The sequence below is a fragment of the Botrytis sinoallii genome, assembly GCF_014898435.1.
Source record: "Botrytis sinoallii strain Bc 23 chromosome Unknown BSIN_025, whole genome shotgun sequence".
NCBI classification, from domain to species: domain Eukaryota; kingdom Fungi; phylum Ascomycota; class Leotiomycetes; order Helotiales; family Sclerotiniaceae; genus Botrytis; species Botrytis sinoallii.
This window is the reverse complement of record NW_024066052.1, coordinates 564,689-589,063: the sequence shown is the minus strand read 5'-3', so window position 1 is coordinate 589,063 and position 24,375 is coordinate 564,689. Positions and strand designations below refer to the sequence as shown.

Genomic DNA, 24,375 nt, shown 5'->3' with positions numbered 1-24,375 from the left:
GCATACAGTTAGTTGCATGAGCTGCAGCTGGCATCCGAGCGGAATGGCGGCTGCAATGTAACCTCCAATAGTCATTGAACAACAAGAGTAGAACAAATAATAAGAGAAGGATAAACAATAAAACAAGGATGAACAATGAGAATAGGAATAGTTTAGATAACGCGAATAAATTGAATGACGCACAAAGGCTAGCATAGGAAACAACATGTCCAGTATACAAAAACCTTCCGCTAAACCATCCGTACGTTGATTTTCTGGCGGGTATAAAAAAAAATTCATATTTGGGTATCATTGCTCTCTTTGAATTCAATTCAGCTTTTTCATGCCCCTCTTTCGCTTTCCACCAACTTCCCTTCCTTCCTCAATTTCTAACATAGCTTCACGTTTCTTCTCTCCTACCAACTTCAGCGATTCTCTGATTACTCTCGTTTCCAGGTTTACGCCATCCTCGGCCCAAGCTTCCATTTGTCTTCCTACTCTGCTCTCAATGGCCTGTATCAACTGTACATCCCTTTGGCCTACGAATGAAACAGCTTCTCCTTTCCTTCCAGCTCTGGCTGTACGTCCAACTCGGTGAATATAATCATCTGGATCTCTAGGGATATCGTAATTGATTACTAGACCAACCTCTGGAATATCAAGACCACGAGCAGCCACATCAGTCGCGACTAGAATTCTGGCCGCAGAGGCACGGAATCGACCCAAATTATCAATTCTTTGTCTTTGTGGAAGTTTAGAATGGAGGGCCGTAACTCGATGATCTAGAAGTCGCAATAAGTGGGTAAGGTAATCGGCAGTAGCGGTTCGATTGCAAAAGATAACGATGGATTTTGGTAGGTTTTTTTCAGTAAGTAGGAACATGTGCAGATAGTGCTCTCTATGTGTTACCGGTACCTGCAGATGCATTTGATTGAGGGAAGGTGGAATCGCCAAAGCCTGTGTATCCACTTCGCAAACAAAAACCGGAAGTTTTCCTGGTGTGCGAGGCATATCCTTCAAAGCTCGCACTTCTGGAGTGACTGTAGCCGTGAACAATAAAGTTTGTCGTTTGGCGGGAGGTGGAAGGATAGATAGACATTCTTCGACATCTGGTAGCATACTTCCTGCGCTACCGGATGCAAGTAATCGATCCGCTTCATCAAGAACCACCATGCGCACCCTACGTAAAGCACCAATCGTGTCTTCGCCCGAGGTTCGAATATGATCTGCCAATCTACCAGGGGTTGCGATAACAATATGTGGTCGTTGAGCAAGGGCCGTTGCCTGGGGCCGCATGTCCGAGCCTCCCGTTATCAGGACAGCCTTGAGAGATTGAGGAGATGAGATCGCTTTGAATTGCTCGTAAATTTGTAATGCCAATTCTCTGAGAAAGTGATGTCAGCCAGATGATACCATGTTTAACACGGCAAGGTCTTACCTCGTGGGAGTAAGCACTAAAGCAAAGATCCCGAAAGGATCTTCAGCCCATTTTTGTAGGATTGGGACAGCAAATGCCACTGTTTTTCCAGAACCTGTGCGACTACCTCCTATACAGTCTCTTCCCTTTAATATTTCTGGTATGCAGCCCTTTTGAATTCCTGTAGGCCGCTTGATAGCCATAGATCCCAGCGATCCCACCAACCATGGCTTCACATCTAAGGCCGCAAAAGTGGTTTGCGCATCTGTAGGAGCCAATATTGCGCCATTGCTAACATTTTTGGCATCGAGAGAATTCTTTTGCGATTTAACCTTCACCCGCGAAGGGACAGATGTGGTAGCAATCAAGGGGATATCTTTTTGCGTTGGCTCCTGGGATGTTTTTCGCCGTTTCCGCGAAGCTTGACTGTCTAAAGAATCTGAATCTGAATCTGAACCCACACCGGATTGCGAAATATCATCCTGTTCATCTTGTTCGTCATCGGATGAGGAATTGTGATTTGATCGTGGGGATAATCCGGGCGCTTCAATTGAAACTTGATCAACGGTCTTGGATCCTTGTATGGATTTTTTGGAAGGCATCTTTGGGAGGTCCACGTCGTTTTTGGTGATTTGAAAAAATCAGAGGAAATTATTTTTTTTCCCTTATTCCATGGCTCGCTCACTACCATTTGCTGACTGTACTATGGTACCTGCCAAATTCGCGCGCGCTAAAAAGCTTGGCGGGGTTCATCGCCTTTCTCAAAGTTTCTGGATTGAGACAAGTAGTTCAGCCAATAGGATCATCTGGATTCATATTTACATGGGCAGACTATTCGTAGGAGAAAAAACAGGCGGCATTCGACCATTTATAAAATATTCTTTATAATTCAATTATTTCCCTTCAATATTATATAAAATAAAATTTCGAAATATAATCTGAACAATAAAAAGCTGATACTTCTTTTGATTTCCTTGAATTTATATAAATCATTTATAAATTATTTTTTATTCAATTAAGTTAAAGGATTTCAATGAAAATTTGAATTGTCAAATTCCGCCTGTTTTTTCTCCTACGAATAGGCAGATACTCGTAAGTTCATGGTCTTGTTCTACGAATTACCAATCGTCTACGAGTACAAGCATCAATAATCTCAATTCTGCATAGAAATGGAAATAGAATCACTCATGCAAGATTCTCTATAAAAATAGCTCGGTTATCCTTTTCATTCTTGAAGAATTGATCTTGTGAGTGATCAGAGAAACAAAGAAAGCGATACTTTCTTTAGTTACAATTAGATTGATGTTGACTTCCGTCTCTTGAGCCAGCTATGATCTTCTCATATACGAAGTGCTGTATCTCGTGCCAGACAAGGAGATATGGGGAAGGGGAATTCCAGGAACCGGCAGTTTGGGCGGCTTACTACATACGGTTCAACTACTCCGTAAACAGAACATTGACAGCCTATGAATTGGTTTAAATGAGTTACTTGGCTCAGAAAAATCCAATAAGTCAACATGTACAGCTATTCAATTACTAGGTATCCATTATCTGATCACATTGAATAATGAGAAGCGAGATAGTAATGGAGAATTACGAAGTATGTACTCCTTTTGATGAATATACGAAGCGACTTGCAGAGCTTCTTCATTGCATATGTCCGGTACCGAAAATACTCTTGATGTTAATCTAATATGCAAATAGATACATGAGAGTGCTTCTGAAAATCGGTGCTCTCTGTATGACTGCATTTCTCTGACCACCATCATCTTACCTCTCCTCATTCATACCTTTATTACTGCACTTTATTCTTACGCCCCCCATGATCTATACCAGTGATTGGGTTGCACGGAGTATACCGAGTAGAATTCAGCTACGAAAGAGGGATTGTTACGAAGAGAAAAATATATATGGCTGAACCCTAATTGTCCAATTCGCTATGAAACACCGATGCACTCGAAGGTAAGCAAGCACCTCTAATTGATTGATGAAGGTAGACGACGATGCCAGCGACGACGACAGCTTTTCGAGCATCATCCACCGAATATCCGACTTGCCTTTTCATGCTTTTCGGGAAGAGTAGCCAAATGCAGCTGTCTCCATAGCAATCTACAATTAGTTTGGCGCTGTGCTGGATGTATATATATATATGCTACCCAAGCGAACAAGGTTGGACTAATTTACATAGGATAGCCGATGAGCCGTTAAGAGACAAGACTCAAAAGTCCCTGGAACTGGAGTAGATCCGTAGCTCGTGCTATTTTGATCGATAGCCAATCCCCGGGATGCTGTAAAAAGAATTCATGTTACGTTCTGTCCTAACTCGTTAGATTGTGCAGTAGTACTGATGAAGCGACGAGGTAAGGAGTGAAAAACAAACAGGCATTGAGTAGTATAGATTGGTAACAATGATTTGCAAAAGAAAAGAAGAGATCTTTTTTTAAATAGAAACATTCAGGGCGGTTGGTTGGGTTGGTTAGTTGAAGGAATGCCCGGTAGTTTCTTGGATCTCCATTGCACTCTCTCTACCTTTTGAGCCTCTCTACTCTCTACTCTGTACTCGTAGTTTCGCATGCCTCCTACCTTGGTAAATCCAATCCACCAGATCGGTCTCATCCGGTCACAATAATTCTTTCAATCCTCATCGCTCTCGTCCGTTGTTGTTGTTTGTTTGTTCCTTTTCGGCTACCATTTCTGACAATGCAATGCTCATGATAATATTTTATTGATCTACTCCATCTATAACCTTCTCTCCCTGTCTCCTTCGCTCCCTCCCTCCTTGCTCGCTCACCCCCCTCTCCCCCCCTCTCTCTCCAAAAAGATCCAACTGTCTTCTGTCTTTTACAAGGATTAAATATAAACTCTTGTCGTACGCGCATCGACCCCAATATTGCATTCCCTTGCAGCTTTTTAACGTGTATGCGGGCACGGCGGGCTTTTCCATCCAATCCCATTTCGATTCAAGGGAATCAAATCTTCCCTTTAAAACATTCTTTTACCACCTGCACCCATTGCTATTTCTTCTTCCACCATCAGTTCATTCACTTCTTATTGTTAAAGAAAAGAAACACAACATTGTTTGTGCATGTTGTGATCGATACCTACTTGTTATTGGATTCTTATTATTTATATATTATACCGACTTTTATATATCTTCCGATTAGAAAGAAGATCCTCTCCAATTGTTTCAAATATTACCATACAAAGGATTATCACATATCCTTTTCCCCTCTTTCCGCCAAATCCCTCCCAAGAACCATACCCTCAATTTACTATTTTATCGACCCACACTTCGTGACGATAAGCTTTGAAACGGAAACGAGTCTCGGTTTGAATACCCGCAGATTATTACGAGTACCTACCCAACATTGGAAACTGGAACTAGAAGTTGGAACAAATTACCTTGCCATCCTTACAAGAGTTGTCACAAAAATCCTTTTACATAACAAACCTTTCTCTGCCTACTATTCACTCAATTTATCCAACATCCAACCTAGCCAACTTTTTGAGAATTGGGATCAGTCACAAGACGGACCTCGGACTCATTTCGACCATATAAAAGCATTTCCTCATTTGCAGCAACAGTCTCTTGCAGCGGTGGACTGCATGCCGATGCAAGATCAGTGCAATAACATAAAGAACACCGGCAACGGTGTGACCCGAGATTCGGAACTTAAGACAACGGCAACGACTTCGAATCCTGCCGTGTCCGTTTCATTTTTACGCCGCAACCTTTCGACTATTCTGTGTGTACTATGAGTAGACAATACGAAGATCACACCACCGATTCGAAGACCTCGAGCAATCTCTCCCTCAACCCATTACCCAACATGTCTTCTCCAGCTCCATTGTTACGCCCTCCAATTCCAGGTAGTCGACAAAATGGCGGCGCAAGGACACCTAGGTTGGGCCTGGCCATACCACCTTCTCCTAATGCTAAGCCCGTCAATGCTCCTGCAACAAAAGGTCTCACACTTCAAATGCCTGGCTCGATGCCTGCGCGACCGGCATTGCCTCGATTACAACTAGCCACTCCTATGGGAAGTAATGCTACGCCATATGAACAATCTGGAAGGGGTGCAGTTGCACCAGGACAATCTGCAAGTGGAGGAAGCGAAAGTAGTGCAGCACATTCAAGATCAGGTAGCTTTGGGCCGATGGATGGGAAGGGAAGTGGTCCAACATCTGCAGGTTCCCAGTATTCTGCATTCTCATTAGCATCGCAATATGGTTTGAGCAAGCCGCAAGGTACACCCGATCCGTCATCAGCTGTAGGCTCATTATATTCGGAGAGGAGCGAGGGAGGTGTGGGCATGGAGCGGGATGGCAGCATGAACGGACTTGAAGCATTCGACAAACTTAGCTTAGAAAAAGGGAGAACATTAGATGTCGAAGATTTAGATGACGATGGATGGCGGATAGCAAGTATGGAGAAGAGGATTGAGGAACTCGGAAGCTTGGGAGAGGGAGCAGGAGGTGCAGTAACTCGATGTATGCTGAAGGGTGGAAAGACCGTCTTTGCGTTAAAGGTAATTTGTTATGCCTCACAATATCTTCTACGCCGCTTACTGACTCTCTTAGATCATCACCACAAATCCCGATCCTGATGTCAAGAAACAGATTGTCCGTGAATTGGGTTTCAACAAGGGTTGTGCTAACGAACACATCTGTCGCTACTACGGAGCTTTCGTAGAACCATCGACGGCTACCATTTCCATTGCTATGGAATTTTGCGAAGGTGGTTCTCTCGACTCAATCTATCGTGAAGTAAAGAAACTTGGTGGTCGCACTGGTGAGAAGGTCCTCGGAAAGGTTGCCGAAGGTGTCCTAAACGGTTTGACCTACCTCCATGGGAAGAAGATCATTCACCGAGATATCAAACCTTCCAACATTCTCCTGTGTCGCGATGGTCAAGTAAAACTATGTGATTTTGGGGTAAGTGGTGAGTTCGGTACAAAGGGTGATGCAAATACCTTCATTGGAACATCATACTACATGGCGCCTGAACGTATTACGGGTCAATCATACACCATCACTTCCGATGTCTGGTCAACTGGTGTAACACTTTTGGAAGTAGCCCAACATCGCTTCCCATTCCCAGCAGATGGATCGGAAATGCAACCTCGTGCTGGATTGATCGACCTTTTAACATACATCGTTCGACAACCTATTCCAAAATTGAAGGACGAGCCCGATGCCGGCATCAAATGGAGTGACAGCTTCAAATACTTTATCGAGTGTTGGTATGTTCAGTCCTAGTTCATTTGGGTGGAAAAAGTCATACTAACTTCAAATTAGTCTCGAGAAAGACCCTACTCGTCGTGCCTCACCTTGGCGAATGTTAGAACATCCATGGATGGTCGAGATGCGAGGCAAACGTGTGAACATGGCACACTTCCTAGCCACCGTATGGGGCTGGTGATCTAACTTCATGAATCATTCTACGACGTTATTATCGCAAAGTCTATCCGATATCAGAGGATGGAATAGCAAACCAATGTGGACCAAATCTACTTGGCGACGAGAAAAAAAAAAGCCAAAGCACACCATGATGATATATTACACACAACGACCTTGAGCCCTGACGATACGAGACGATTACGCTATTACATGAAATTCTACCAGATATGAGAAAGATCTACACCATAGTTTTATCATCATACCATCCATCTACCTATACTTTCCCTTTGTATCAACCACCTCCCTTCACCTCGCAATCTACAATCATCTGCATTTACCGGCGTCGCCATGTTTTTCTTCCTCTTGAATCGGGTTCGGCGAAGCGGCTTCTTTTTTTGGGTATAGGAGAAATGGTTTTGGGAAGCATCGAGAGTGAGCGAAACTGAGCGGATGAAGGGGATGCAATTTGCGTATGCGAATGAGTAGCAACTGTTGAAGGCTTCTCGTTCCAATTGTACTACTTACATATTCTTAGTTATCCACCGACCTACCAATCTATCTATACATTTATCTATATTTGAATCTCTTATGGCATAACATCATGTGCTTGAATTCTATCATGGCGATGCCGTAGTTGGAAAGTGGAAAGTGGAAATTGGATGAGTGATCTAGTGATAATCGAATTTACCGACTTCTCATTAGGTCTCGATCTTGTATACCTGGATATTTGGCACAAGATTTAAGGCTCGTTCTATGAAAAAATGCGCGCATACTTACAAACCCCCTCGAACCCCCCAATCTTATCAATGCCAGGGTTCTTGGGGACCAGAAAGAGCCTCGCTAGCAAGATTGTTCCCCCTCCCTCCCCCCTTTATCACTTTGAATATCATGTTTTGGCTTCAATATAAGTACAATGTTAATATCATAGTACATCAACAATAACCTAAATTATGATTCAATATACATCACCTTGTTGGTAATCTCATCGCCACCATCAAACCCATTTTTATAGCCATCTTGGTATCATATTAAGGGCACCCATAACTCCACTATGATTGGCTGACTTCAAAAATGCCGAGGTTGAATAATCCTTGGAACACATCCGAATGAGAGGGGTCTACAACCGAACATACGGAGATATGAACCTCACTATCAGCAAGAGGAATACACCACATCACATTTATTCAATTACCAATACATCATGTCACAAATAGATCTGATAGCAATCATCTTTCCCAAGGAGGGAAAAGCAGATAGAGTGAGCGTTGATCTCCCCCAACATGTGCCCTGGTGATAACTAACCCCTATACCTCACTAGGTTGCAGAACTCCTGAATGAAATCTCTACACATATCGAGGCAACTGAGCCTGGGACATTGAAGTATGAGATTAAGAAAGAAGTCAACAAAAAGACGGGTGCTGTAGAAATTATTATGCTTGAGAGGTGAGTTTGATCTCATTGACGTCATCTGCTACATGTGGATTATATGAAACTGATGAATGAATCAATAGTTACAAAGACGAAGCTGCAACCGCAGCCCATGGATCTTCAGAAGAATTCAAAGCTTTTGGCAAGATGTTAAAGGATGAGGATCTGATTGCCAAGCCCATGGAATTGAAGTTTTTGCAGCATGTTGGGGGATTCTCGTCGAGGTTGTGAACGCGGAGGGTTGCAGTATGAGAGACTTTAGTAATCGTATCTAAACTCTCGAATCTAAACTCTGCGAGGGATATAGAGACAATACAACTAATTTAAAAACTTGGTTGGTGGATTCAATCGATGCATACCTTAGATGTGAGAGTCGCACGTGACAGAGAAGTACCTCGTCATTGACCCTTCAAGAAGGATTTGGAAGAGAATGTAAAGCAAGAGAATAAGTCACTTTTGGTCTTATTATTTCCTTAGTTGCCACAAGCTTCCATGATGCATTCAAATACAATTTTAGTCTGCCATGGATTTCCAGAATAAATGGTGGATTGTGGAATATGGATTGTGGAATACAAAATAGTACCAATCTACTTCGATCTGGCCACCAGTCGTGACTTCCCTTTTCATTCTCACCACAACAATCATCAGCATCGATGACCAAATGACCTTACTCGGCAGATCCTTTCAAATCTACCTCTTTCAATGGGTGGGTTTGTTTCTCTAATAAATCATACTCCTTGAATCTTTTTGTCACTCTTCTTTCTCTATCAACTCATCAAATCTCGCAATCATGGAGCATGAATGTGAGCAACAACATTTCACGCCCTTGGTTTTCACCTCTCACACGGGAAAGGTATTCCAGGTGGAAATTGATGATATCGCACAATTGTCGCCAAAGCACGGCAGATCCAACAGTGTGGTATCAATCATTGAGCTGAGAGCTTCATCTCCATCCCCAAAGATATCTGCCTTGGGAGGTTTTGATGGCCATGGACCCGATGATCCACAACTTCCAAAGTATGTTCTCAACCCAAAAGTTAAACTGGAAGTTACGATGGCAAGATCAAAGCATAGTTGATACACGCAAACACTGATACGAATGGAAGGTGTACTTAATCCAGAACACACCATGCTGACAAGAATCTCTAGAGCCCTGCCTTCACACCAGCGGAAACGTTCCTCGTGCGGAGGCTCTCCTCTTGTTTCCTTCACGACTTCTACACAGTCGTGCGAGAAAATGGAAACCTCGGGCATGAAATCATCGTCATCTCGCAAGAAGCAACCGGAAAATTCTTTGTGTGATGATTTCCAGGAGGGTGAGGAGTTCGATGTCTGCAAAGCTTATATGGTTTATAATGAATATGGTGAACTGGTTGATGCTCATAGCCATCTTCAAACCAAAACACCCAGGATTTGTCAGTCACAGAAATATTGAGATTGATTAAAAAGCATATCACCATGATGTTAGTTCTTCCCGTCATCCTTGAATATTGTGAGGCTTGCACTTCGCATCGCTATAGGGAGTTTGGAATTTCATGCTGACTTTACGTTCAATAGTTCAGAGCGAGAATGAAAGATATCGAACAGATCAAGGGCCAAAGCTCATTGAGCTCAGAAAAGGACAACTTAACATCTGAGGAAAAATTGTCATATTGGGAATACAACCCGAGCCCATCGACGAAAACTACACCGGTCAGTGGAGAGCTGCAGTCTCGGTCTGTTCCTGTTTACCAAGGACCACCTCGGGTCTTGGAGGTATGTCTTTTCTGCTGTACATTGGAATCGTACTAAAAACCACAGATTGGGTGTAGCGATGGGAGTTGGTGTTTCAAAGTTAAGGAAGACCAACCAGATTGGACTGTGGAGGGAATCGATGAGACAGACCACTGGTCTTGTGTGCAAAGAGACATTCAACTTGAGTATGATGATTGTACTCGTTTGGAATCAACGTGCTAATTATTTCATAGGGATTTTATTGTTCCGACTCCCGAAATGGACATGTCCGATTATTTCAGCCGTGTCAATTCTTCACAAACCCAATCCGCTCCTGCCTTTAACGTTCGAAACCTCAATTGTCTACTGGCGCACGCGGATCCTATTCCACATAATCTATACTCCTTTATCCGTGGAAGAGATGTCTTCGACAGAGTTGAGAGTTACAAGAGCTTTTTGGATGATGTTCGCTTGTGAGTGAGTTCCTGGGATTTACTAGCTGCTACAACTAACGGCGAATAGAATTCTACAACCTGGTGGAGTTGTGGAATTTTTGGAAGTTGACCCTAGACCAAGATCAAAATTGGCAGGTCATACTACTGTGAATCGTGAAGAATATCACCGGAGCGTACCCCAAACTGACTGGACTGATAATATTGCCGATCGTCTTAAGCGGCCATCTTACGATAGCGAACTTGCAGATACAGTCCCCGGTTGGATGGAAAGAGTCATAGAACGCCATAAAGCAATATTGCGTCCACGTGATGGAATTCCCGCCGCCAATCTAAAGTCTTGGCTAGAAGGGGCGGGGTAAGCTAATGAATAGGCAATCTGTCTCATCTTAAGAAGAAGCTAACGGTACATAGATTCTGGGATGTCAAAGAGATTGTTCATCGGCTACCCGTAGGAGGATCTACAACTACCGGTCAACGTCTAAAGGAATTCATCCTATACCAGATTGAGCTCGAGAACGATATACCTCAGGTATTCTTTTTCTGGCCATTTTGAATCTCTCGGCTAACTAAACGTAGCTTCGCGAGAGGTTGTCACCTGTCGAAATTGAGGAGATTGAGAGTGGCAATCACTACCTCACCTTACACATCGTAACGGCACGTAAGCCGCGCTGCCCCCGAGCTGGCGATCTTCTCATGAATGGCACCAGAGAGGAAATGACGGATATGAAATATGATCAGATGGCTCGAGTCAATGAATTGCCAGTGAAGAACCAAGCAGGATGGAAAAGGTTATTCCAGTGCAGAAGTAGCCTCTTATCTCACACCTGCTAATTTGTCTGCGTCTTGATAGATTCGATCTCGGTCGTATTTCCGAAATGATGACATCATTCGATGAACATCACCCTGGAAACATCTCACTGTCATCACCACTCTCTCAATTAAGAGATGGGGCTTGATGTAAGTCAGAGTGAAGTAGGTATTATGAATGAAGCCAGGAGAATGATAAGGTTGAATGATGACATGGTTAGAGTGAGTATATGGTTTATCTCAATAGCTAGATTATATAAACTATAAGCATTGTACCGCAGGGTGCTTGCTTCCATGATACACAATTACAATCAGACATTTACAAAACTATAGCTCTTGATATTTGGCCATCCAATGAAAAGATTACTGAATTCGATCAAAGGCCAAGCGATCAACCATATACTCCCTTAGACTGTAGTTCAATTGCTGATTTCTTGATACATAAATTGTAATTTTATAGAAAGGATACGCAACCCGGCAGGAGACAGAACAGTAATCACTTAGTAGTTTTCGGGGACCGGATCAAGTCCTTGCATCTGAACGACATTAGGAATCAACAGCACAGATTCCCCCAATATATAGGGAATTTGCCGTTCTCATTCTGAAAGAATTTGCTTGACAGCAGTAAGGAGCTTACCACTTAAGCGAGTGGTCTACGCTGTGTTTGGTAACAAAGCATCACGACTTTCGTGAAATACACTAGGAAAGCTTAGTATGACAACAAGGTATTGTTATTTTCTTGGGCGGGAGAGGAAGTATCAGGCATTATCCGGCGATGGAGATGACATAAAATTAATGCTTTACGATTGACGTTTGACGTATCCTTGGACCACAGTTGGAATTAACCTCTAAATACAACAAAAGCCCTCGGAAACTCAGAAAATAATCTATCTTCGTGCATTGAGGGATTGACATTCCAATTTCTGGTTGATTGCCTCGATAATCCTAATCTACGGTGTGTAACTGCATCTCATAGCAGATTCGAACAGTAGGGATGATAGACCTCTTCATAATGGTAGAAATTATGGGTTGGCAATGAAAAAGACGCAACAAAGAAACAAAAGATATCCCACGTGAAATCTTGCAGAAGAATTGACGGAGACATCCACGCAACAACGTAAGAATCATGATATCAAGTATTTTATCATTGGTTTCAACCTGCCAATGTTTGTTCGCTTGAGATGAGAATGTGGAGATATCCTTCTGACAAAAAGGGAAGGGGGGTGATTCTACTTTGAAAATCCTTTCAAAATCTGGATTTTACCGTTTCAAGACATCGGATTTCGATATTCTACGTGTGTACTCTGTACAAAGAAGAGGTGTGAAGATGAACTGAGAGGATCATTCTCTGGACCTTGCATTGAATGTATGAATGTATGAGTGTTCTGTCTGCTCATGATATTATCATCCAGCCGAGGAAAAAACTATAGCCTTACGTTTGCTTCAACACCAATCTCTTCAGTTGATCTTTCCTTCTAATATCTCAAAAATACAAATATCTAATAATCAATCAACAAATCTTGGAAAGAAACATGTTTACTCAATGGCGATTCAAATGCGGAAGAAAATGTGAACCCCGAAAATTAAACACCGTCTACTTGACTTATCTCGCGGGGTGAAATTTGAATCACACTGACACAAATCTCAAGAGGAAGTGACTGTTCTCTAAACCTGCCTGTTATGGATTCACATACTATCTGTTCGCCATTTCCGAGAAGTTGCGATCATGCAGGTCCCATCGAAACACTTGCTTGTCGCAAGGACTCCAGAATAGACTTGAGCGATATCTGTCAATACTGTAACGCTTTTCATGTGTCACCCGAGGAGTGTGGAAACATTACAATTAAGATGAGTGAAGCCCTCTCAGATTACACGGTCACGTTGCCGAAGGTACCGATATATCTAGACACGATACAGGAAATCGACACTGAAAGCTCGACGACAGTGGCGCAGACCTTGAATCTCGATGGCTTTGATGGGACTCGGGAAAGGGACGATCAAACTTATGGTTTTGTTCAGCTTTCGAAGTCGGGAAAGAAGATTTCATCGAGACAAGTTCCAGCAGGAACTCATATGTGTAAGATAAAAATGCTTCTGTATTTTTAACTTCTAGGTGGAGTATCGCGCTGATAATATGGTAGCTCCGCTCCATCAATTTGTAACCTCTCCTTTCAATTTGATGCCATTATCTCCAACGTTTTCGGATTCTTCAGGTCAGTCTCTTTTGTACGGCGTATCGAAAATATCAGTGTTGTCGAATCCTCCACGGGAGGACGAAGATGACTACCGTCTTGAAAAGTCAGACTTTATACGCAAGGAATTGAGGAAGCCGGTATTTCCAATCAATGAGATACACACGCTGGAAAGTCTGATCGATGACCTACTCGATGAAGGACCATCTCTCGAATTCGAAGTTATCACTTATGCCCGGCTGGACAAGATAGTCGAGGAGATTTTGCAACACGTCCGGAACAATTTTCTCAGCCAAGGACCTTCATTCAGACAGATTATGAGGAAAGCGCAAAAGCTTCGCGAACAGTGGATTGAAACTTTCGGAGACAGGTTTCACACTATGGATGATGAGCGATTGAGGTTCATGAAGGAATCTGGCTGTCTTCGGGACATTGAGCTACAGACCACTTCTGAGATATCTGAATTAGATGGTCCTACGTGGAAAATAAGAAGGGCCGCAACATTTTCGGAGAAGGAGGCCAATGAGAATTTCGAGCCAGGAGCGTAAGTTGGAAATTTCCGTTGTTTCCCAATGCCTCTCATTGTACAAATCCCTTTCAATACACAAAAGCTTCTCAATGCACAAAATTCTCTCAGGGTACAAGAGCCTCTCAATGTATAAAAGCCTCTCAAAGACCAAATTCCTCTCAATACACAAATGTCTTTCAAAGCACGAATACCTTTTAGAACACAAATGCTTTTCAAAGTGCAAATTCCTTTCAATACACAAATACCTCTCATTGCAAAAATGCTAACCAGACAATGAGCAGTTGGTTTCTTAACACCCATTGTGCTGTTCGGGATGGGATTTTGCCTGATGCAAAGGATGGGTTTACTTGGGGAGTGAATGGTAAACCAATTGCATTTTCCATGCTTTCTGGGTTTGAAGTTAAAGGTTCCGGAAAGAGACAATGGGTACATATCATCGAATCGAGAGTCTGCGCATACCACGCTCGCCGGCTCATGTGTATCGGGAATGTGATCAGACTTCTGCGGGGCTACAAATTGAAAAGTGAAAGGGCACCCAGACTCGGTGTTCGATATGATGGCCTGTAAGTAAATTTCTGACACTCATTGCTTGATATATTTATATATGCTGACTTGTATAGCTATAAGATCGAAAGTTGGGGCCAAGTTCTCTTGAAGCTTTCGGCGGGACCTGACATCTATCGTAACACCATAACCCTAGTGGAACTCTCAGGACAAAATACAATGGAAGACCTGGATGTGATTCCAACTCCGTGGCAGATGGACAACTTCTTGATTTATAAGAAGATGATTGAGAATGATATCAAGGCACGCGAAGGTGAAGCTGCTTACAAAGAATACAAGTCCTCGGAAGGTAAAAAAGAAGCGGCTCGAAAGGCTTTTGTATCGAAATTGAAGTCCTACGACCAGCCTGCATACAAATTGCTACATTGTACGACTCACAGACTTGAGAATGCATTTCCGCTTCCACTATCATTCGAAGCATAACCAACCACGCCATCTTAAGTATGCTTAGTTTGAGAATACACACAACGTGGAGAGCCAAAACGATTTTGTGATGAACATGATAAGAATGGATGTCGAAGGAGGCCGGGAGAAAGAGCGAGCCCTTCTGCGATTATAACGAAGTATGATACATAATATAATATAACGAATTGACGAATCAAGATAGATTTGATGGTCCTCTGTGATCTTGATTCCAACAGCATTCTGTTCTCACCTACTCAGGCAGAATTTGCATTTAAACTTTGAAACTATCTTGAACATTGACAGAGCATTTGACTGTATTTGATCTTGACCTGTCTATACGTGAAAGAAAAACACGATTGGGATTGATCACTAGCGAAACTCTTCAACAATCCAATTGTTCCATTTCGATTCAGAGAATTAAAAGATTGTATATTATTATAATTATAGATTATTCAAGGATTTGTTCAATACTGCCAACCCTCATAGATTTTTTTTGTAGTTGATTTATTACAGAATTTGTTAGGGTGATCATTTTTGGCATCTTTTCCCTCGTACGCATATAGCCTGCATAAGTTACGGGATTGGCTGGTTGCCGTAGTTAGTGCGAAACGAAATCACGTGCAAATATACCTTGAGGAAAATCTCAATTCATTTTCAGTCTTCACTTCTCACCTCACCTTCCGTCGGAACCTTCCCAATTTGATAATTTGAGGTTCTTTCCAGTTCGAGATTTTGGACTAGCAAGTGAATTTTATCGACAAATATGGCTAGCTTAGAAAACAACGAACAAGGTTCGTCACCTCGCAAGAGACAGAAGCTCGATTCTTCTTTAGCTACCCCAATCTCTTCAACTTCTTCTTCTCAATTGAACATCGCAACCAGTTCAAATCCAATCGCAAATTCAAGCGACAAAATGGAGATTGATCCTCCAGGCCAAAGTTTGGTTTCTGACGTTCCATTATCTTCCCGACCTGAACATGCTCAAGAAGTTCGATCTGGAATTCTTCATTATGTCAATAAGAAAAACCCTGGATTTCAAGGTATATTGAAGCAGAGGTATGTTTATTTGTCTTTCCTTCCCCCAATTCAATGCGATGTTTGTCACTGCGGTTCAAGATGGTTGCTTTTACAATTCTGTTTGTTACCTGCCCTTTCACAAACTATGGCGTGTACCTTTCAGAATCCGTTGGAGATGTCCAATTACTTTGATTTCGCTTTTCATTGAAGTCAAACGGAGTGTAGTTATTGCCAATATGGCTTTACGATTTTATTTATATTGTAACTTTATCTTCAGTTTGAACTCTAGTTAATTATGGTGCATTAGATATACGGATTTCCTGGTCAACGAAATTTCCTTGAGAGGCGAGGTAGTCCACCTTAGGGATCTTAAAGCTCCCCAGAGCAACCAGCGCGGAGTGAGTTACTACCCCAAAAGATATCTTAGATCAATCTACCCTTTTCTAGCAGAACGTGAAACTAATGGTTGTGAACAGGATGCAGCAAATGCCATTGCCGTTTCAACAGAAATTGGTAAAGAGAACCAACCAACAGCAGGAGGTTCGGAGCAGGCTGAATCAGTACAACCTACTTCTACTGGCTCTGCTACAGCTGAAATTGCGGCTCTCGCAGATGTCACAAACAAAAGTGATTCTGTGGCTCCAAGCACTTCAGTTACTGCAGTCAGTGGTGATGTCACTACACAACCATCAGCTGAAGAACCAAATGTCGTCAGTATCAAAGAAATTCGACCCAACGATATGGAGATTCTTGTTGAATACTTTGGCGACGCTCTAGCACTCCAGATCATCGAGTTGGACAAAAAGATACAGCAGAAGCCCAATGCCAAAGCTGCTACATTTGGCTCCCTAAAATCAGAACCAATCGATGATAGACCCCGCCGTGGACGCATTCATGGCTTTGTGCGTGCGCGTTTTGAGTCGCGTCTGGAGACTGAGGCTATGGATGATAATTCTATCAGTATCTTCGCGGCAGCTCCACAGCAGCAAGAACGTGGCAGAGGACAAAACCAGCGCGGTAGAGGCCAGAATAATGCCGGTCGAGGCAATTTTCGCAGTCAACCAAATGGCCAGCCCAAACCAAAGGGAAAAGTTGGATGGGAAGAACTTGGTGGGGAATATCTTCACTTCACGCTTTATAAGGAAAACAAAGACACTATGGAGACTATCAACTTATTGTCTAAGTTGACTAGGACTGGCGCCAAAGACTTTGCCTACGCAGGTACCAAAGATCGCCGTGCAGCCACCGCACAGCGTGTTAGTGCTTTTCGACACCATGTCACAAGCATGGCTCAGCTCAACAAGACGTTAAGAAATCGGTGCAGAGTTGGCGACTTTAAGTATGAAAAGTATCCACTCAGACTGGGCGATCTCGAGGGCAACTTTTTTACCATCACACTGCGCGATTGCCATTTCGGAGACGATAATGATATGGACGATGCTACAAAGGTTCAATCGGCAGAAAAAGTTATTGGAGATGCTATTAAACACCTGCAAACTCGTGGTTTTCTCAATTACTTTGGCTTGCAACGTTTTGGTACCTTTGCAATCGGTACACATGAAATCGGCAAACTGATTTTGAAAGGTAACTTCAAGGGTGCTGTCGATTCTTTGCTCGCGTTCAACGAAGATGCACTTGCAGCAGCCCAGTCAGGCCAAGATAGTAGCACCATTGGTAGAGATGATATGGCGCGTGCCCTTGCTATTCATAAATTTCGGGAAACCGGCAGGAACTCTGGTGGCAGGGACTCACTTCCACCAAGATTTTCCGCAGAGCGAGCTATCATTCAACACATGTCTTCTGAGCGCAAGCGCAACGACTATGCGGGTGCTATACTCTCCATTTCACGCCATCTTCGTACTATGTATGTGCATGGATACCAATCTTTCATTTGGAATATTGTAGCCTCCAGAAGATGGGAACGCTATGGAGACAAAGTTATTGAGGGCGATCTTGTTCTGGTAGAGAGCAAAGCTCCGGAACAAAAAGATGAAGTTGATGAAAATGGAGAAATTGTGATTCACGCATCTGGAGGGGACGCCGCACTTACTTCAGATGAAGTGTTCCAGCGTGCACGCTGCCTTTCGGCCGAAGAAGCTGACAGTGGAGCCTTTACCATATTTGATATTGTCCTTCCTATGCCAGGCTATGACATTGAATACCCCAATAACGAAATTGGAGACTTTTACAAGGAGTTCATGGCTAGCGAGCAGGGTGGTGGTCTGGATCCTGCGGATATGCGTCGAAAGATCAAGGACTTCAGTCTTAGTGGTAGCTATAGGCACCTTATTGGCCGAGTTAAGGAGGGAATGAGTTTCGAAGTCAGAACTTATCACGATGAAACCGAACAGCTAGTCGAGACTGACTTGGAGATTATCGAGAAGAACAATCCTCAAGATCATGAGCCTTCCCATATTCAAACAACACACGTCTACGCTAGGAGAGAAGGCGACCCACACGGCTATGCAAACTTCCAAGAGAATAACCGCCATCAGAATGATAATCAACAGGAGAACGGACATCGAGATAATGGCGCTCAGTACAACCAAGGCGGAAGACAACAAGGTGGACGTGCTCGTCACATGGCTGATGCTGCAGAACAAGGTCGCCAAAACCATGCTGTCTACGGTGGTAGTGCTCAGCATAATGCTTGGAAAGCACTACCTAACAAACTTGCCGAAGAAGACAAAGCTGCAGCTGAAGCATGGGAGGTAGAAAAATTGAAGCCTATCAATGTGGATGCTATCAAGCAGCCAATCTATCAAGAGACATTTATCCAAACTTCTGTGGACGATGAGGGTCGCCGTACTGGAGTTAGAACTCAACAAACTCTCGGTTCGAAGAACGAGCTTCTTGAAGCAAACATCTTGGATAACAGAGTGGCAGACATCGAGAAAAAGTCGAAGGTTCAGGTCACTGAAACTCCATTGTCCGAATCTGATGATGACACCGAGACTCAAGAGGGAGGCGTCAAACTTGAAGTCTCGGCTGGTACCAAAAGACCTGCCGATGAGATCTCGAAGGGACCTGTTGGCGAAAGCAAGAAAGATCAAGTAGTCGTCAAAGTTATGGAAATTGAAGATAAGAAGGACGGCAATTCCGCTATAGTTTCTACTGAGATCAAGGAAGACACCCAATCATCCGAATTACCTCAGCCAGCATCCACTGACACTGAAATGGCAACCGCACCAGCTGTAGAGGAAGTTGCCGAGGAAGCAAAACCTGCTCGACTTGCAGTCATCGTCAAATTTGGTCTCGGCTCAAGTATGTATGCTACAATGGCTCTTCGGGAGTTGATGCAGCAAGGAGGCGTCCAGGTCTACCAACCAGACTTCTCTTCCGGCAGATAGTTTTTTTATTACATGCATTGAAGCGATTGTTACATAGTCAAAGGTTGGAGTTTGTGGCAAGATTTTCTGTGGTCAGATCTGGTATGATTTGTTGCTCATCGAATAGATGGATTTATTCTATGATACACAGGAAGGTCATGGATTTAGAAATACTGAGCAATGACTTGTTGATAGATAGACTATATCTCTGAATGAGACATGAATAAAAGTACATGTTTTAAGAATGAATTTCATGAAACAGTAGCTTGATGTAAATTTTGACGTGAATAACGATTCATCCCCCTCGTTTCTATCCTACAATTGCTTGTCATGCCTCGATAAAATAACGAGGTGTTAGTGTCCATTATGCTTTACATTATCTATGTCGTATACCGAGCTGGGTGTTACTGGACAGCTCGATCACACAATTTGACATTGCATGTCCAAGCCCACGCCAAGCATTGTTTTAACAGTCTGTACATATCTGGAGCGTCTGACACATAATGTCCAACTCTTTAAGATAGGCATTGCATTGCTGTGTTGCGCGGTTAAGGACGATCTAAAAAGCACCTACAATGATATCCAAGGACACCAAATGAGGTATCGTTTGTTCCATCCCAATTTCTAGATATCGTACAGCTTAAACTTGCATCTACATCTCCTCTCATCTCTAGATATTTGACAGACAAAATACAAAGTCTAGATCTCTTCTATCTCTAAATCTACAAAACAATCATACCATATAATTTACACCTGTCCGCCGACTCTTTCCCCAAACACCGAGTAGAAGTTAGACTGCGTAACATGGCTTTTCCTTCCCGTTTTCTCGTCAAAAATATGGCAGCCCTCTCGCGCCGCATTCGGGGGTGTGTATAGATGTAAACTCACAGCCACGTTCTCGGGATCGGGATTGGATATTCTGTGGAGGCCAAGATCGTCGGACATGTAGGTTACTTGGTTCGTGGTGTAGGTTGTAGTTTTTATTACTGTGGGGGGCGTGTTGAAAGGCCGGGATGCGGATGGGGAATATGTGGAGGAAGTGGAGGTGGATGGGAATGTGTATTGGGTTTCCGAGAGAGTTCCCGCGAGTACTTTCATGAGACAATGCGCATCTGCGTGGTCGTGCAGGGGCGAGCCTTTTCCTGGACTCCAGACCAGAATTAACTAGATAGAGATTTAGGGTTAGTTCGGTAGTATCGAGAGCGGAATGAGAGGGGTAGGTGTCCAGTACCAAATTACTCTTCCCGTTCCCTTCATCTACCAAATTTCTCGTGTAGCCTCTGCTTAAATCTGCAAATGCGTATTTTCGCCACTCGTCTTCGTTGGAGATGTAGCGCTCCATTAGGGAGCGAAGCTGCTGCACATCTACGTCCGCGGATGTGAGGCCGGAAGATGGGCCGAGAATTTGGGAGAGGTCTGCGACGAGTTGATGGAAGGAATCGGGGGGTGAGGAGGGTTTGGTGGATGAGAGAGAGGTTGAGCATGCGCCGGTAGCGTCGAGAGCTATGGATGGAGTCATTTTGAGTATTTAGTGAACTATTGAAGGTAATGTCTAGCGGGATAGGTAATTTTCCTAAGGAGGGAGGTCTTTCGGACAAATATATGAATTTGATATATGGAGATGATACAAGCAAGTGTAAAGGTATTAAAGGAAGAGGAAACCGTTTGTACAATTATAAATACATGAAACAAATAAAATGATATCCTACGTAAACGACTGAATGATTGTATGTACGAAAAAAATAGAATATCCAAAAATCATTCTTGAAAGAAAATTGTAAGTGAAGTCAAACTTTTGGTCACATCATCGGACTTTCTTTCCGCGGTCCTAGCAAGCATATCAAATGCCCCTCCATTCACATTCGGTTAGCCTAGATCAATGACATTGATATCAAAAAGTCACGCTCCGCTGACAACATCCAGCTTCAGACAATTGCAACCACCCCTCAACGCAACGAAACAAAAATCCGGTATCCTACATTGCCCAAACTATCACCATGCCACCAGCCAAGAAAGCCGCCGGGAAAGGAGGAAAGGGAAAAGGAAACGACACGGGCGACGCGAAAGAGACAAAAGTTAAAGGAGCCCAGCAAATTAATGTTCGACATATACTGGTGCGTCACCTGATCTTTGAATCCTTCCTCAGTGAATGGGATATTGATATGCGTACCTACAATAGTGCTCCAAACATAGTAAAATGACGGAAGCTCTCCAAAAATTAGAGGCGGGTGCAAGCTTTGATAGTGTGGCTCGGGAAATGTCTGAAGATAAGGCGAGAGCTGGTAGGTTTTTTTTTGTTTACTAGGTCAATTTTGTAGATATTTCCAGTGAGTAGGGGAGGATTCCAGGAAAAGAAGCTGACAAGGGGTTTTATCATAGGAGGTGCATTGGGATGGAAGGGGAGGGGAGATTTGGATGCTGAGTTTGAGAAGGTGGCTTTTGAGATGGAAGCCAGTACTACGGCGAAGCCAAAGTATAGAGACGTGAAGACGGGGTTTGGCTATCATATTCTTATGGTTGAAGGGAGGAAGTAGGCAAGAGCAATCTAATGGAGCGAGGAGTGAATATTGGAAGCTGATTCAAGGACGAGAAAGACTTTGGTGGATGGGATGTGCATTGTAAGGGGGTGATGAAATTACTAGCTGAAGTGTTGGGCGTTGTTTGCGTTTTCTCGATGGAGTGCATGAAAAGGTTCTAGATGAGCCCATGGATAGGGCTGAGAACCTAGCCTGATTAGAATTAATAAAATTTTCTCCACAAACGGCAGAAGCAAAGGTCAGAAAATGCGGCGCGACCGGTGGAAGGTTATAAAATTGGCCATTGAAGGTGCATGTTCACGTGCGTTCACTGTGCGAAAAAAGGACGAAAATTTGATGCTCCATAGCCAATGTCATTGCCACCAGTAATCCACGCTATTTGTGTGTAAATCCGAATGATACAATGTATGTCCGCTGTAGAAACTCCATATCCGTGGCGTATTTATTGCTCGGTTTGGAAGTAGTTGAGGAGCATGGTGCGCTCTTGAGACTCCTCACCCCAATCCTTGACGACAACGCAGGAGCAGTTGACAACCTTGCGTGCGTTACCCTCACGGTCCAAAACACCTAAATGTTTGTCAGTTAAAGCCCCAGGTGATCATATACCGGATATACTTACACAAACCAGCCCACTCGCCCAATTGCTTTCCGTCTGGAACCTTGATCAAGGGGATCTTGTGCTCGGAGCAGAGAGCAACGACCAACTTCTTGTATGCTTCCTCCTCGCATGCCTCGTTGAGAACACACATGTGTGCTTGGCGACGGTCGAGAGCCTTGGAGGCTTCACGGAGACCTCTGGCGAGACCATCGTGCATAAGTGCGAGCTTGAGGACACCCTTCAATGCGTCGATAACGGACATTTGTCCCTTGGATGCATCTCCGGAAACTTCGACCTCATCGGCCTCGGCGACAATTGGGGAGGTTGGCTCTTCTACGTCAGACTATGAGAGTATGATTGTTAGCGACGATTACTTTATGTAAAAACCCAAATCATTGAATTTCGTATTTTTGTGGGGGATATATCCCAGATATGCGACTTCATTGCGCCAATGGCGCATACAATCGATGAAGCTTTTCGACCAAGAAATAACAAAAAAACCAACTTACCATCTTGATTGTGATGATATCTTTAGGTCCTCGAAGAGTATGTTGATATATTTGGATTTTAATGTATGGAGAAAATTAGCTTCAGAATCTTGTGTTGTAATTATTCTGCGTTTAGCGAGACCCTAGCACAGGCGACCAATTAGGTAATCACGAAAAGTTCCCACAATGAATTTTAAAATTCTCCATAGTAAATTTTGATTGAAAATCTCACGATCTTGAAATTTATTCCGAATTCCCTTCCTACGACAACTTCAACGCCCATTCTACAACGAGGTGTGTAAATACTGCTACGATGGCAATTCTTTCAGAAAGTCCTTCATGATTGACAAAGAAGAGCAAATCGATCATCTACTCAACTGTAAATGTGGTATTCTTTGGTTTCGATAATCGATAAGCTTCGGCCTACTTTGTTTATCACCATGAATCCATAGCAGTTGAAAGATGTCGACACTACTTACTCTATCATTCGACACGAGCTTTAGAACCCTCTTGTCAATCATGAGGGCACTCTTTATGCTTGAGAAATCTTGAAGGCTAACATATCGACCCTGCAGATACCTCATCTTTGATCAAGCAGATTATTTGAGAATCTCTATCCGTCAAAATGGTTAAGACTTCAGTCCTCAACGATGCGCTCAACGCCATCAACAACGCTGAGAAGGCCGGAAAGCGTCAAGTTCTCATCCGCCCATCCTCCAAGGTCATCGTCAAGTTCCTCGGTGTCATGCAAAAGCACGGTATGTCGACAAATCTTTCTTCTTATTCCTTCATTCGGCATGATAACTAGATAATGATCTCAACTCCACACGATCAAAGTCCTTTAAGTTGCCGATATATCAAACTGCGCGGATCTTACACGTTCTCTGATTATTATTTATGAAGTTATATGTTTAATCTTTCGCAACATACTAATGTCTCTCTTTAGGCTACATTGGAGAATTCGAGGAGGTTGATGACCACCGTTCCGGAAAGGTCGTTGTTCAATTGAACGGCCGGTAAGCAACAACTTCCACCCTGCTATTAAGAACACATTGCTAATTCTATGATATAGTCTTAACAAGACCGGTGTTATCTCCCCAAGATACAACGTCAAGATTGAGGACTTCGAGAAGTGGGTTGTCAAGCTTTTGCCTTCCCGTCAATTCGGACACATCGTCCTCACCACCTCCGCTGGTATCATGGACCACGAAGAGGCTAGACGCAAGCACGTTGCCGGAAAGGTCCTCGGTTTCTTCTACTAGACGAAAGATACCAATAAAGGAATACAAATTATCATGAGAGATGTAGCCATCTAGGGAACCCAGCTTCCGGGGTTGGAGTAATATCTAGAACAGGTCGCTGAATATACCCATTTCGTTCTTGCTTTACGCATGGTCCGAATTCTTCATCTGAAGAATAGATAGGTCTATTACCAAAAGTCAATTTAATCTCATGATTTATATTTTTTGTTCTCCAATCGTGCAAAGTGATATTTATTTTTCATGATGTTCTAGCTT

General features: G+C 43.2%; 10 protein-coding genes across 10 annotated transcripts; 7 read left to right on the top strand and 3 right to left on the bottom strand.

Moving 5' to 3' along the window:
* Window positions 1-28: 28 nt before the first annotated feature.
* EAF02_010484 (uncharacterized protein) lies at window positions 29-1,998 on the bottom strand (the record flags this gene model as incomplete). Its single annotated transcript, XM_038906532.1, has 2 exons — window positions 29-1,363; window positions 1,418-1,998. 2 exons carry the CDS (start codon window positions 1,996-1,998, stop codon window positions 307-309), a joined length of 1,638 nt encoding a protein of 545 aa, XP_038753796.1. The 3' UTR covers window positions 29-306.
* A 2,409-nt stretch (window positions 1,999-4,407) lies between these two features.
* Window positions 4,408-7,429, top strand: EAF02_010483 (uncharacterized protein). Its single transcript, XM_038906531.1, has 3 exons — window positions 4,408-5,925; window positions 5,978-6,639; window positions 6,695-7,429. Exons 1-3 carry the CDS (start codon window positions 5,152-5,154, stop codon window positions 6,816-6,818), a joined length of 1,560 nt encoding a protein of 519 aa, XP_038753795.1. The 5' UTR covers window positions 4,408-5,151; the 3' UTR covers window positions 6,819-7,429.
* Window positions 7,430-7,997: 568 nt separating this feature from the next.
* EAF02_010482 (uncharacterized protein) lies at window positions 7,998-8,824 on the top strand (the record flags this gene model as incomplete). The annotated part of the gene is made up of 3 exons (XM_038906530.1): window positions 7,998-8,054; window positions 8,115-8,239; window positions 8,308-8,824. 3 exons carry the CDS (start codon window positions 7,998-8,000, stop codon window positions 8,453-8,455), a joined length of 330 nt encoding a protein of 109 aa, XP_038753794.1. The 3' UTR covers window positions 8,456-8,824.
* Window positions 8,825-9,014: 190 nt separating this feature from the next.
* EAF02_010481 (uncharacterized protein) lies at window positions 9,015-11,369 on the top strand (the record flags this gene model as incomplete). The annotated part of the gene is made up of 9 exons (XM_038906529.1): window positions 9,015-9,241; window positions 9,374-9,596; window positions 9,782-9,979; window positions 10,025-10,143; window positions 10,192-10,410; window positions 10,460-10,747; window positions 10,804-10,921; window positions 10,969-11,180; window positions 11,243-11,369. 9 exons carry the CDS (start codon window positions 9,015-9,017, stop codon window positions 11,346-11,348), a joined length of 1,710 nt encoding a protein of 569 aa, XP_038753793.1. The 3' UTR covers window positions 11,349-11,369.
* Window positions 11,370-13,047: 1,678 nt separating this feature from the next.
* EAF02_010480 (uncharacterized protein) lies at window positions 13,048-14,907 on the top strand (the record flags this gene model as incomplete). The annotated part of the gene is made up of 4 exons (XM_038906528.1): window positions 13,048-13,276; window positions 13,341-13,935; window positions 14,202-14,483; window positions 14,541-14,907. 4 exons carry the CDS (start codon window positions 13,048-13,050, stop codon window positions 14,905-14,907), a joined length of 1,473 nt encoding a protein of 490 aa, XP_038753792.1.
* Window positions 14,908-15,652: 745 nt separating this feature from the next.
* Window positions 15,653-19,256, top strand: EAF02_010479 (uncharacterized protein; the record flags this gene model as incomplete). Its single annotated transcript, XM_038906527.1, has 3 exons — window positions 15,653-15,945; window positions 16,214-16,304; window positions 16,383-19,256. 3 exons carry the CDS (start codon window positions 15,653-15,655, stop codon window positions 19,254-19,256), a joined length of 3,258 nt encoding a protein of 1,085 aa, XP_038753791.1.
* Window positions 19,257-19,982: 726 nt separating this feature from the next.
* EAF02_010478 (uncharacterized protein) lies at window positions 19,983-20,754 on the bottom strand (the record flags this gene model as incomplete). The annotated part of the gene is made up of 2 exons (XM_038906526.1): window positions 19,983-20,399; window positions 20,467-20,754. The coding sequence occupies 2 exons, from the start codon at window positions 20,752-20,754 to the stop codon at window positions 19,983-19,985; spliced, it is 705 nt and encodes a 234-aa protein (XP_038753790.1).
* Window positions 20,755-21,232: 478 nt separating this feature from the next.
* EAF02_010477 (uncharacterized protein) lies at window positions 21,233-21,769 on the top strand (the record flags this gene model as incomplete). Its single annotated transcript, XM_038906525.1, has 3 exons — window positions 21,233-21,349; window positions 21,415-21,517; window positions 21,615-21,769. The coding sequence occupies 3 exons, from the start codon at window positions 21,233-21,235 to the stop codon at window positions 21,767-21,769; spliced, it is 375 nt and encodes a 124-aa protein (XP_038753789.1).
* A 445-nt stretch (window positions 21,770-22,214) lies between these two features.
* Window positions 22,215-22,882, bottom strand: EAF02_010476 (uncharacterized protein; the record flags this gene model as incomplete). Its single annotated transcript, XM_038906524.1, has 3 exons — window positions 22,215-22,339; window positions 22,392-22,713; window positions 22,880-22,882. The coding sequence occupies 3 exons, from the start codon at window positions 22,880-22,882 to the stop codon at window positions 22,215-22,217; spliced, it is 450 nt and encodes a 149-aa protein (XP_038753788.1).
* A 192-nt stretch (window positions 22,883-23,074) lies between these two features.
* Window positions 23,075-24,320, top strand: EAF02_010475 (uncharacterized protein). Its single transcript, XM_038906523.1, has 4 exons — window positions 23,075-23,152; window positions 23,434-23,616; window positions 23,805-23,874; window positions 23,931-24,320. The coding sequence occupies exons 2-4, from the start codon at window positions 23,484-23,486 to the stop codon at window positions 24,118-24,120; spliced, it is 393 nt and encodes a 130-aa protein (XP_038753787.1). The 5' UTR covers window positions 23,075-23,152; window positions 23,434-23,483; the 3' UTR covers window positions 24,121-24,320.
* Window positions 24,321-24,375: the final 55 nt, after the last annotated feature.